Source organism: Chenopodium quinoa, unplaced genomic scaffold (assembly GCF_001683475.1).
Source record: "Chenopodium quinoa cultivar QQ74 unplaced genomic scaffold, ASM168347v1, whole genome shotgun sequence".
In the NCBI taxonomy this organism is placed as follows: Eukaryota; Viridiplantae; Streptophyta; class Magnoliopsida; order Caryophyllales; family Amaranthaceae; genus Chenopodium; species Chenopodium quinoa.
This window is the reverse complement of record NW_018743649.1, coordinates 1069758-1083863: the sequence shown is the minus strand read 5'-3', so window position 1 is coordinate 1083863 and position 14106 is coordinate 1069758. Positions and strand designations below refer to the sequence as shown.

Genomic DNA, 14106 nt, shown 5'->3' with positions numbered 1-14106 from the left:
AGTGTTGGTGGAATCCCACCAAAACTCAAGCAACCCACGAAGGAAAGCTGACGACGCAAGCTGATTCGATTAATCCCGAAGAGCCGCCAGCTGGGGGCTAATCCCCAAAAGCTCCAATATCTCCTTTACCACGTCGGGTAAACTCTCAAAACGGCCCCTCAAGTCACCCGAGCTGTACGAACACAAGCTAGGCTCACTCTAAAACAAACATATGAAAAATAATACGGTTACGGCTTGTTTTAAGGAAAAAGGAGATAGAAACAAAAAAAACGGAGACGCAAAAAAACTCACTATGCCACGCCAACTCCTAATCGAGACGTGATGGTCTAGGTCCCACTTAAGGACCTGAGGGTCCCAGTTGGGAGGAGCCTCCCAGATCACATCCTCCAGGCGACGTCGATCAGCTCCAACGCATCGCTCTCGAACCTCCTCACAAGGACGTGCCAACCTTTTTTGAGGGAGAAATGCCTCGTCAAGAACATGAACTCCCAAGTCCTTCTCGGCATTAACAAAAGAGAGGTATCCATGCTATAAACGAACAAAGTTTCTTATTAGTTTATTTCCTAAAAGCTGGAACTAAGCTAAATGAACATGTTCAAGACCCATTTCGGTAGCATAACGACTACCAAAAGGAAAAAACACAAAAATTGAATGCCACCCATGCTTGGGGGCTACGATACTTGTAGTTAAACTCAGTAAACGGGGGCTTTTAACACCCACAAAAGCCATCCTATACCAATTTCAACTAAAGAATTCAAGAGATTATATTCCTTAATCTCAAAGAATCAACTACTTTTAGGCGAATAATAATAACACAAATATAATTATCGTCTACCAAACAATTTTGAAGCTCGCAAATGGCAACAACAAGCTAAGAGTATTCTTCACGCCATTTTCCGGATTAAAAATTTTCAAAACATGATTCATGAAAGTAATACTAGTTCTAATGCTATAATTTACTTCATAATCAACATGTATAACCAAAATGAGCAAGCAAAACAACAAATTCGAGCTAAATTTTGAAGGAAAATTGAAAAAACGTACTTAAACAAGAAAATGCTCATACAAGGTTCAATACTTAATCAATTTTCATGAAATTTGTTGCAAAATACTCCTTACAAATAGAATAAAAACATGAAACAAATAATTTTAAAAAAAAAGGAATTGAATCAAAAACCCCCAAATTCAAAATTTGGGTTTTGCGGTTCGAAAATCGTCCAAATTAAAACAAAACCAACCATTTTTTAGCAAAAAAACTGACATTATATTATTGAAAATGTGAATAGAGGACGAGATCTACTTCCTTTAGCTTCAAAAAAATAAGAAAATCCAAACTTTTTAGAGAGAGAAAGGCTCGAAACTTTTTAGAAAGGCTCGAAAATGCGCTCCGTGATTTCTTTTTGTTGATTTAAATGTCGTGCACAACTGAATCAGTTGCGCGTGACAGACCAACACAACTCAGAACAATGCGCGTACCTAGCCAGCGCGACCCACTGAGTTGCGCGCGGATATTGGTCACTTAAAAGACCGGTGTTTGAATTTCAATCCATTTGATTAATTTTTAACGGTTTTTGCTCGATATTAGATATGATGGCACGCAAATTATCGAGATTTGTTTTAATTGCTTTGCATTTGTAGTTTTTTTCTTCTTTAGTAGTTTTTTGCATACCTACATGCACACCGTGCTTTGTACCTTCCCTAAGCATACGTTTTGGACGTTTTTCGTAAGAGTGTCTTAAGACGTTCAGTAGTGGTGCTTTACGTAAAAGCTCCAGTAGACAGGTATTTTACTGAACCGACTTTATAAATGTCTGTTCTTTTCTTCCTTTTTCACCTCCACAGCAAAAAGGATGGCGTTATCACACAACATTAAATTGTAAGGAGTTATCATACAACATAAAATTTATGGCGTAGGCGTTGCGAAAAATTTCACCTCTCCTAGATTTACGGGATCTACCTCTCGTAGTTAAAAGGTAGAATTACTTTACTTTACTTTAGGCGTTATCTCACGAGTCGATAGGTGCGCTGAACCATTTGAGAACAGACACTTGTTGATTAGAATTAAATATGGTAGTTAGTGAGCTTACTGGCTTACCGGACAGTTAGGGTGTCGTCCACCCCCTTTATAAATAGCGACGTACGATGTCGCATCTATGTAGGCACGTGCCCCTAGTCATGAGACACGTGCCCTTAGTCCTGAGACACATGCCCCTAGTCCTGAGACACGTGTACTCATCTTGTGGACAAAACTGCTGAGAGAGTTGCCAATTTTCTTCTCTCTTACTGGATTTGGATATATGCCTCAAGTCCCGAGACATATATTTCTATATTGTGGACACTGAGTATTGCGTTTTGACAAGCGAATTGTCGAGAACTTTATTCAGGCTGTGAAAGCCAAAACACTCTTTTTATCATCTTTATCATCTTTAGACCAACGATGACATTATCAAGAGGACATCATCCCTTTAAATCCTTTTAAAACCAATTTCTTCTCATGACATGACATCACCCAGAATACCTTTACTTGTAAAAGTATTCTACAATTGCAAAGGATCAATTTAGATTCTTTAGCGCATTAAGACTAGAAAATACTCTTTTTTGGCCTTAATAGCTTTTTATTTCAAGAACTTAGCGAACCAAGGACCGTTTCAACATCCTTAAACATTCTGAAATATTCTCTATTCTTTGAGAACTTTGCAGAACAAGTCTCTGATCTATTTCCTTGACTACTTTGATCCTCGTCTATTATAGACTTGATCAAAGTGGGGGCTAACTGTAGACATCTGCTTTTGGCCTCCTGTCCCGACAGAAAGTGTAATGACGATAAATAAAACCATCTACGTGTTGGATTAACGTGAAGAACACTTATTGATAACGGATTGAATTGCAAGAACATAAACTAAGCTAGCCTTACCCAAAAACCAAAGCATTAAGGTCCAATTAATTAAGCCCGATCATAATTAGGCTTAAGCCCGAGCTTAAAACCCTAAAAATGACAGATTTAGAGGCTCCTAGGTTCAAATTAATGATGTCATAGATAAATCCGTGCGCATCTCAATGAGTCGCGCTGGTCTGGCGCGCGCGACTCACAAGGTTGCGCGCAACAGCTAGTGATGCGTTTGCGGAAGTTTCAGAATTCTATAAAATATGAAATCGAATCTTACCATAATACCGCGCGCAAGACAATCAGTTGCGCTGCCTATAGTAGTGAAACTAATTCACTTGCGCTGATATGTCGCGCACAACCCATTCAGATGCGCGCAACACCTGCTGCTGCAGAATGCTCAAAACCCTAATCGTATTTGTTTCGGGTGTTTTTTGGATTTCCTCGGATACCGGTCACGCTCTTCTGGCAGCGAGACTTAGACACCTGCAAAACAACAAATATTCCGTTGTCGGAATATTCGCCTCCGACGATCAAGTCAGTGATCGGAAACGGAAAAGGTTAGAGAGAGAAAGTAAAGAGAAGTTGGAGCGATTAATGCTCTATTTCTTGTAATGTCTTAATCCACTCCTTCCATCATAATTGATTGGGGTATTTATAGGGGTGGAGCTTGTGTCCATTTTAGGGTTTGTATCCTAAAATTGCATGACGTGATTGGCTGTGCAATCGGAGAACGCCACGTGTCGTTTTATGGCGCCGCTTTGCAGCTTTCAATGATATCTCTCGGGATTTGAGCCTTGATGTAATTAGGCCCCTTTTGTGTGCTGATTTCAGGTGTCATATATGCCCTAGACACATGGCATCTTCCTATAGCGACACGTGTCACCCTCTCATTGGGCCACGTGTCGCTACAGGATTGTCATGTGCTCTTAAGCGCTTTTAAGCTGAATGCGTGTCATCTTCCCATAGTGACACGTGTCGTCCTCTCATTGGGCCATGTGTCACTACGGGACTGGTCCACGTGTACGGGGTATTTTTTCCCTCAACATTTGCCCCTTAGAGGGGGTGGCTCGTACGCTTACAGGCCGCCTCCTCTGACCTTTACTAGCCTTGGTGCGTACGAGTATGTTAGGGTTTTGACAGATGGCTTTTGCCTGCTTAAGAATCTTAAGCAAACACCTATCTCTGCGGAGGGAGCGGACGTAAATAGGCCGTCTCGTTTTTAGGAAAAGTAGCCGTCTCATTTTTAGGAAAAGCGGTCGTCTTATTTTTAGGAAAAGCGGTCGTCTTATATTTAGGAAAAGCGACAGTTTATCCATTAAGGAGGGAGCTCTAGCTCCGTCTTCTTATCTGTCTATTTTTGGACGTGCCGTTATTAGGTCATCTTCTTTTCCGCTTGTTCTAACGGTGTTGTCCTTCGCCCCTTCGAATTCTAGGTTAAATTTTCAAATTATAACCGTTTAACTTTTTTGGTCGGGAAAGATGAATTTACCATCCTACTTCCATAAATTTTGCCAATAATTAAAAGGGGTTTGACCTCATTTTGGCACTTTACATTCTTGAGAATTCTATAGAGAAGTAAGAGCATTTCTAGAGAGAGAAAGTGAATCCCTTGAATCTTCAAGAGCTCCGCCGCGTAGTTTGAGTTTCCAGGAGACTTTTTGAGTTTTCCGGTCAATCTCCCAAGAACTTCAAGAACTTCAAACTTTCAACACGTACAGAGGTAGGCCGCCCGTTTTCTTCTTTTTGTATTATTAAATTTCTCTTCTTCTTCTTTTTTTTTTAAACTGGCTCAACACTCGGCTTCATCCGTTTCTCCTCATGAGGCCGACCGTTCTCCTGGGACTGAGGAGTCTAGAGTGGACGGAGACGAGTTGTCTCCTTCATGGAGTGGGTCCATTTCTAGTGCGTACCAACTCACCTCCACCTATTCTTCTCTATCCCTGCAGTTGAACATGGCGAGAACCATGCAAACGCATGATCGTCACGTGGCTAGAAATCCGGACGGCAGTCTGGTAAATCCCAGGGTCCCCTATGACCCAAATAATACTGACATTGAGACTGGGTCCACTACCTGGACAACCGCCTCCATGGGAACTCATTGTTCGGCCGTGGAGGTTACTTCTTCCTTTGAGGAGCGCCAAAGAACTCAAGGCGTTCCTACCACGATGGGAATGTCCGGGCGAACTCCTGGATTAATGTTCCCCCAACATGCTAACTCGGTCATGGATGAGGCCGAGTTGCTACTTCGTGAAGGACCTCCTTCCTCTTCCCAGGCGGACGTTGATCCGTCCGTCCCAACCCCTTTTAAGCTCTATCACCGATATGGCAGGTCGCACAGGCCAAGGACTGGGATCTTAATTAATGAACCGTCCGACCTGCCTCCTCGCAGTGCCCCTCCTACAGGAAGCCAGGCGGCCACTTCCAAAGACAAGGGCAAAGGCCCATTAATTCTTGAAGACGTTCCCTCATCCAGGGGCGGCCGTAGTTCTAGGGGCCACATCTCCGCAGAGGCAGCTGATCTGGATAGAGTGCTGTCTTCTGAGTTTGGGAATGCTCCTCAACAAGAGGAAGAGGAAGAGGTCGAGAAAGCGTCCGAGGGAGAGGCGACGGCCGAGGAGGACGTCACCAATATTGACAACTTTAAAGATCCGTACGCCTGTACGGTGGGTAGCACGACCTTGAGCTACCTAAATGACAAGTTTGAAACATATAAAGCATTCCTCCACCTTGGGGAGGGATTTGAGATCCAACCTCCAAGGAAGTCACATGTTGTAGCTGCTTGGGAGGAAGAGAATCCGCGTCAAAGGGCCTTCATCGTTTATAGAGCGGCCTTGGATGTTGGACTGCGCTTCCCTCTCCACCCCATCGTCCGCACCATTTTGGACGAGTATGACATTGCTCTCTTCCAGCTGATGTCGAACGACTGGTTGAACATATTTGGGTATTTAGTGACGTGCATCTGCAAAGGCTTCAAGTCAGACTTTGCAGTCTTATGTGAGATGCACTCATTAACCAAGCTGGACGCAGACACGGACGGCTGGCTCATTCTGAGTTCCAACAGAGACTACATGGTGGTAGTTGACCGTGTCTCCAAATGGCGTGATTGGAAGCACCGATTCTACCGCATTAAAACCAAGGACGTTGAATTCAATTTGCGGATGAATCAGTTTAACACTGAGCCGATTCAGCTTGGACGCGGGGATCTCAAGCCTGATAAGCCACCCGTCCACCCCGGCGAAGATTAGCGGCTTGAATACTTCAAGGTTAAGAGGGTGAAGAGGGACGGCAAAACTGAGCACGTTCCGAGTAACTGGGTCCCTTTATCAAGTTGGCTTCGCGGACCCTACGTTTATGTCGACCTACGCCCTGTACAAAAACTTTCCTCAAGGTGGACGCTTGGACACATATAGTTTTTTGCACGTACATTGGTTATTTGAAACTGAAAATTTTCTAACACTTTCTTCTTTTTTCTTTTATAGTTGAGGCGTTCAAGATGTTGGACTCATAACAGAAGAGGGAGGTCAACATGTCTGAAATTGACCTAGCCCGCTACAAGGCTCGTCAAAAGTTGTACGAGCAATCTAAGGGGGTAGGAACGTCTTTCCTCCTCCATTTCTTCCTTGCGCCCGTGTTGGCATGATGGAAAGGATCTCCTTCCTAGCTTAACACGGACACTCATGCATTACTCTACTCATTTTTCGCTAACTTTTGCCTCTTTTCAGCTGTCTACTCCAACCCCAAGGTCCAAACGAAAGCAGTCGTCCCCTGCTTCTAAGACGGACAAGGACGGGAAGGCGTCCAAGCAAAGGAAGACGGTCGCCTCTAAGACCACTTCCACCATTGCGGCAAAGACTATGTCGCGGAATGTTTTCAAGCAGTCTAAAAGAGAACAACCCTGGCTGGGTAATAGCGGGGCCTCCAAGTCCATGAATTTGGCCGCCACGCTGGTTCCTGATAAGTCCGAGAAATCAGACAGTAGGGGTAAGTCGACCCTGGAAAAACTAACCGGGCCAGAAGTGACTCCGCCCGTACAAAGAGTCTAAGAATCTGATTAGCTTGAGGCCTTTCAGTCGGCCGGTGACCAGCCTGGCCGCACGGGTGAGGAGGGTGACAAGCCTGCGCCGCCTCCGTCATTCACCTTTAATCCCCCTAATGCTCCGAGCTTCTCTGACGGTCATTTTGAGTAACTTTGCATATTTTATTTATATTTATTTTTATTTTTTATTATAAGCCCGATTGAGCTTAAACTAAACTCTTTGCGCCCGCGTGAAGTTATTGCAGAGGAGCTACATATGAAGCTGCTCGGCCAGTCCCTTACTGGCGCGGACAGGAAGGCCGTGAGGGAGGCCATGGCCATGGCTGTCCCCGCTGAGCAGCGAGACAAGCTGCGGGGGATTCATGAGGGCTTCCTTGGCCCAATGATCAATTGCAGTGCTGAGGTAATATTTCTTTCAACCTTCACACTTAGTTAATTTTTCACTCTCATTTTGCTAACATGTTTTTCCTGTACGCAGCTTTTCCTTCGATTGAATGCCTTCCCTAAATGCAAGGACAAGGAGAATGAAAAGCTGAAGCATGCCTAGGATCATATTCAGAATACCCAGGATGCCATTACCAGGGAAACGGCCGTCCAGCGCCGATAGTTTGAAACCCAAATCAACGCAGCGCGACAAGCTGAAGATTTGGTGAAGCTTGGCCAGGCCCTAGAGTAAGAGTCCATGGCTAGGGACACCATGAGACAAGAGAGGGATCAAGCCCTCCTAGATAGACAGCGTTGGAAAGAAGGGTTCGAGGCCTATGAAAAGCTTAAGAGTGAGGTGGCCTTAGCCCAAAAACACCTGAAGGAGGCCTTAGACGAGGTGGACGCTCTTAAGGCCGAAGTGGAAACTTTAAAGAAGCCCGTTGAGGACTTAACTCCACAGCTGAAAACACCATGGGCCCTTAGTGCAGACGAGGTCGCCCGCATTGAACAGAATGCTGAGGATAGGCTGAAAAGCCAGTTCTTCGAGGCGTTCAAGCTCATGGTGGCCAGGGCGAGGCGGCCTTTTATCAAGAGCGCTTCACCAAACGCCTCAACTTCTTCTGCCTCAGGGAAGAGGCTAAGAAGGACGGGCAGCCTTCTCCTGAGCTGGAGTCACACCAACTACCTCAGTGGATGAGGAAAATGAAGAAGTGGCGGCCGGCAATGATGGCGAGGAGGAGAGCAAGGAGACGCCTACTGAGGACGCTTTCCTTCTCGCCTCTCAAGAGCCCGTCCAAGGCCAGGATCCAGCTTCTTAAAGCCCCCAGCCGCCCCATGATATCAGCTCTTTGTTCTGCCTTTTTTAACCAATTTTTATTTTCTTTATTTGCCGCCTTTTTGACCGGTTTTTGTAAGATATTTAGCCTCCCTTTGAGCTGTTTTAATTAATTCAAGCTCTTATTTTCATTCATTTCATACTTAGCAAATTTTACATACTTTTACCATGTTTTTGCATTTTCGTAGGCGTACTTGATGCACGTTTTTGCGTTTTTCGTACAATGGGGGGTATGCCCCTTTATTCGGCATTCGCCTAGTCCATATTTTGAATGGTTTGATTGACTTGGTAGAGTTTATACCTTAAGGGTTATGACTACTAGCAAGTTAATCAAATCATAGTAATGATTGCCCTTGGACTAGGTGATACGCCGAATCAACATATTATTCGGCCGTTTGATTAGCTTTATGCGAGTTTTCCGTTGAAACTATCGCTCGGACATGCTCAAAAAATTTCAAGTATTATCTCAACTTAAAATTTCTAAGTTTGGCTGAGCTAGAATGCCTAGGTATGCCCTTGCCCCATTAGAGGGGTTACATAGGATACCTTACCTTTTCCGCCCGTCTAAATGAGGAACGGATGTGTACATGTGACTTATGGTCAAGTCACTCTTTTTTTTTTACGACCGGGTTGCTGTGTTGCAAGCAACCTAGTTACAAGTTTCATGCAGCGTTTGTGCTTAGACTATGAAAGTGCAAATAAACATAAGTAAAATGGAAAAAAATATATAACAATGTTTGACTTTTCATTAATTTGTCAAAATTACATTGTTGTGGCCATACGGCTTTAGTTACATTGCTCGGTCAACAGACCTAGCTGTGTATACAGCTTTTTGGCTAAGTACTAAGAAAAGACTTAAACATAATATTTCTTCAGATTGTCAGTGTTCCATGTACGCGGAATCGGACGGTCGTTCATGGCTTCAAGGCGGTAGGTACCATCTCGAATTTATTCACTAATCCGATACGGCCCTTCCAAGTTTGGGGTCAGCTTTCTATCTTCATTTTCCCGACCCACAACCTCAATTTTCCTTAGGACCAGATCTCCCATTTTTAGCGGACGCTTTGACACTCTGTGATTGTATGCCCTTGTCAACCTTAGGCGATAAATTTCGTGCCTAAGCGCCGCATTGCCCCTAGCTTTTGGAAGGAAGTCTAGGGAAGTCTTCATGGCCTCCCAATTGGCCGCTTCATCATAAAAAATCACTCTAAGAGTGGGCTCATACATCTCAATTGGGAGAACAGCCTCAGCGCCGTATACCAAGAAGAATGGGGTTTCCCCTGTGGAGCTCTTGGCCGTTGTTCGTATGGACCACAATATATTGACCAACTCATCAGCCCATATACCGCCTACCTATTCATGCTTGCGCTTGATACCATTGGAGATCAACTTGTTGTATGCTTCTACCTGGCCATTGGCTTGTGGTCGGCCGACCAAAGCAAAGCAATGAGCTATGCCCTAGTCTTCCAATCATTCCTTGAGTTGAGGCGTTTCAAACTGACGTCCATTATCAAACACCATAGACTGAGGAACGCCAAAACGTGTAATGATACTCTTCCATATGAAGGCTGAAACATTCTTCCACTTGATGCCCCGAACAGCCTCAGCCTCTACCCATTTTGTGAAGTAGTCTACTGCTACAAACACAACACGCCTTTGACCGGATGCTGGCGTGTACGGTCCTAAGATATCCACCCCCCTTTTGGCAAAGGGGAGCGGACTACTTATGGCCGACAGACTGCTAGCAGGGCGATGAATCAAGGTTGCAAATCTTTGGCACTTGTCACATTTTTTCACCATTTTCATGGCGTCCGTCTTTAAGCTCGGCCTAGTACCCCAGAGGGCAGCCTTTTCAGCCAAGACTCGCCCTCCAATATGGGAGTCGCACTGCCCCTGGTGGAGGTCGTCCAAGACGTCATTCCCCATCTCTAGAGTAATATATTTCAGGTACGGCTTCACAAATGCCTTTTTAAACAACTCCCCCTGCTTCATTTGGAACCAGAGCACCTTCTTCTTCATAAGCCAGCTCTCTTTAGGATCGGACGGAAGTAATCCATCCCTAAAATAAGAAATGATCCCGTCCATCCAAGTGGAGCTTCTATCCATGATTTGTACTGGCTTGGCATCAATACTCCTTTCTTTTACCTCCCAAAATACTGATTTAGGAGTATCACATGATGCTGAGGATGCTAACTTAGAGAGGGTGTCCGCCTGATGATTGGACGAACAAGGAACTTGTTGTAGAGTAAAATGATCTAGGCCCTTGGCCTCCTCTTTGACAATCTTCAAATATTTCATCATAGCTGACTCCCTTGCCTCAAAATCTCCATTTACCTGGCCGACTATAAGTTGGGAGTCCGAGCTTACATCCACTTTTGTTGCTCCTGCCGCCTTACACATTCTAAGGCCAGCCAGGAGAGCTTCATACTCAGCCTCGTTATTAGAAGCTTTGAACTGAAATCTCAAAGCATATTCAAACTTATCCCCCTCGGGAAATTGACAAATGAATCCAGCACCACATCTAGTTGTCGTTGCACTACCATCAACAAACACCTTCCAGATCTGATCTCCGGCCGACTGAAGATCAGGCCGAGTCATCTCAGCTAAGAAATCAGCAAAGGCTTGTCCCTTGATTGCTTTTCTTGGCTCAAACATAATGTCAAAGCCTCTCATTTCCAAGGCCCACTTGAGCATACGGCCACAGGCCTCTAAAGTTGTAAATGGCTTCTTTAGAGGTTGGTCTGTGTAGACCACAATTAAATGTGCCAAGAAGTACGGCCGCAGCTTCTTTGATGTCATGTACAATGGTAAGCCAAATTTTTCAATAGGGGGGTACCTTAGCTCGGCGTTGTGAAGTAAATGGCTGATAAAATAGACTAGGATCTGGTGGTCGTCCCTTTCAGCAAGCATGACGACACTTAGAGAGTGTTACGAGATGGCGAGATAGATGAATAACTTCTCATTCTTGAATGGAATGACAAGCCGAGGCAACGTATGCAGATGGCTTTTTAGCTGAACGAGTGCTTCCTCGGCATCCTCTGTCCATTCAAACATGGCTTTCTTCTTGATAGTTTGAAAGAAATAACGGCACTTATCCCCTGACCTTGACAGAAATCTACCAAGTGCTGCTAAACAGCCGGTCAGCCTTTGTACTTCCTTTATCATCCTTGGTGACTTCATGTCCAGGACACCTTGAATCTTTTCAAGGTTGGCCTCAATTCCACGTTGATCAATTAAAATCCGAGAAATTTACCGGACTCAACACCAAAGACACATTTCTTTGGATTTAACATCATCTTATGCCGCCGAAGCTCGGTAAAAGTTTCTCGCAGATCCGTCAGGTGGTTGGCCGGCTCTTTTGACTTGACAATCATGTCATCAATGTATGCCTCTATATTCCGGCCAAGCTGATCTCTGAAGATTGTATTAACAAGTCATTGAAAGGTAGCAGGGGCATTCTTGAGGCCGAATGGCATAACTTTGTAACAGTACAACCCCTGCTTAGTTACGAACGCTGTTTTCTCTTGATCTTCTTCCCATAAGGGAATTTGATGGAATCTAAAGTATGCGTCCATAAAACTTATCAGGGCATGCCCGACCGTAGAATCAACAAGGCGGTCGATTTTGGGCAAGGGAAAACTATCCTTAAGGCATGCCTTGTTCAGATCGATGTAATCCACACACATTCTCCAAGTTCCATTCGGCTTTTTCACGAGAACTACATTGGTTACCCAGTCTGGGTAATAACATTGCCGAATGAAACCAGCGTCCAACAGCTTTTTTACCTTAGATGCGGCCGCCTGATTCCTCTCTTCTCCATGATTTCTCTTCTTCTCTGGGTTCACAGCCAACTTGTGCACGGCCGCGTCAAGACTTATTCCTAGCATCTCACCAACGTCGAATGCAAATACATCTTTGAATTCTCTCAACAGTTGAACTCACTCATCCCCAAGCATACCCAAAGATATAGTGCCCACACTAACCGTCCGATCTGGTTGATCAGGGTCAAGCACTATATCTTGGTGATTGCCAGCCGGCTAGGGCCTTAACGTTTCTATGCTTGCTCTATCTTGGCCGCCTTACGTTTTGGCCGACCTGGTATGCTAGGAGTGAGGTTCCTTCTTCTTTTGGCTCGGACGCTTTTGGTCCGCGTGTTGTAGGCTTAACGGCTAATTGATTACATTCCTTGGCCATTATCTGACTCCCTTGGATTGTCCCAATTTTTCCGTCCGTCCTCTCGAACTTTAGAAACATTAGATGAGGTATAATGACTGCTTTGGCTGCATTCAGTGTAAGATGGCCGAGTATGACATTATATCCAGTCAGTTCTTTTACAACCAGGAAGCGGACAACCATATCTCTTCCTTCCCCTTTTTACCCAAACCGAACGGGTAAGTCTATCCGCCCAATTGGGTGGATAACATTTCCCCCAAATCTTACCAACGGGTGAGTGATGTCCTGAAGAGCATCCTCTGGGAAGCTTAGATTCATCAAGGCGGCCAGGCTGATGATGTCAGCCGAGCTACCCGTATCAATAAATCTTCGTTCGACCTTCAAATTGGCTATCTTCATAATGAATACCATGGGATCATTGTGCAGGGCTTTGACCTCCCCCCGGTCAGCCTCGCTGATGATTACTTCGGGAAAGGGTTCGACCTTTACTGCATCCTCTTGCATCACCTTTCCCAAGTTCCAAGCGTCCTGCTTGATCCCTTTCATGGTTGGGCCGCTTGAGGAGAAACCTCTTGATATCACGGCCACAAAGCCTAAATTAGTGTTATTCCCATCATCTTCCTTGTCTTTGTTCTTATCATTTTTCTGTCTCTTCTCGGACTTGTTGTTTGTCCGTGTTTAAGTAAATTTGGATTTCATCACATAAGAGTGCAGCATGCCCTTCTCGGCTAGCTTGTCTAACAATCTCTTCAAATTGATGCAATCGTTTGTGTCATGTCCCACGTCCTTGTGGTAATGACAGTACTTGTTCTTGTTCCTGTACTGAGCCGGTCCTCTTAGTGGCTGTGGCTTTTCAAACTCAAACTTATCTTTGATTTCCATCAGGATGGAGTAACAGTCCTTGTTGAACTCATACTGGGGCTCGTACGTCTTGACCTTCTTGGACTTCTGCGGCTGGCCATCGGCCACCAGAACTTCTTTTCTCTTTTTTCCTTCTTTCTTTTGGCCAACCGAGTCTTGCTGAGAAGATTGTTTCTTCTCAGCCCCCTTGGCCGGCGCTTCTGATTTTGTGAGCGAACAAAAGTCCGCTGCCTCAATATAAGCTTCGGCTTCCGGAAAAACATTTGCGTATGTCCGAATCTTTTTCCTTACCAGGCCAAATTTAAAAACATTATGTCTTAATCCCCAGAGAAATTCAGAGTAAGCCATTTCATCCCGCGGATTATGAATTAGGGCTTTTTCTTGGTTAAATCGGTGGACGTATGACCGTAGGCCCTCATTCTTCCCTTAAACAATTGTTGCCAAATTAAGGCTGGTCTTTCGAGGCGGTATGTTGTATGAAATATTTCCCACAAATAGAAAACTAAGAGTAGTAAAGCAATTGATACATCCGGCCGGAAGGCTATTGAACCAATCCTGTGCCACACCCTTCAAATTGGCCGGAAATCATTTGCACCAGGTAGCATCATCTACACTTTGCAAGTACATCAGGTTTCTGTACGAGGTGATGTGTTCTTCTAGGTTGCACGTACCATCATAAGCTCCCAGAAGTACACTATTCACCTTCGGCGGCTGAGGGGCAGTTAAAATATCTTGCGAAAACGGAGGCGGCTTATCTCCTAGGGTCAGCAGGCGCATCTTCCAGTCAATTGACCGTGGCTTCACGGACGGTCCAGCCACGTAGGGAGCCTGACTGTACGTTTTTCCGTATAGCCCATATTGTTTGAAGACTTGGGGATTCGGCTGCAT

At 44.8% G+C, this 14106-nt stretch overlaps 1 protein-coding gene across 1 annotated transcript; it reads right to left on the bottom strand.

Annotated features, from left to right (window-relative positions):
- Window positions 1-9654: 9654 nt before the first annotated feature.
- LOC110683243 lies at window positions 9655-10983 on the bottom strand. Its single transcript, XM_021859584.1, has one exon. It carries the CDS (start codon window positions 10981-10983, stop codon window positions 9655-9657), a length of 1329 nt encoding a protein of 442 aa, XP_021715276.1.
- Between the last annotated feature and the right edge of the window lie 3123 nt (window positions 10984-14106).

Coding starts and splice junctions, on each gene's coding strand:
- LOC110683243 (XM_021859584.1), bottom strand. CDS start 10,983: ATGACATCAAAGAAGCTGCGGCCGTACTTCTTGGCACATTTAATTGTG.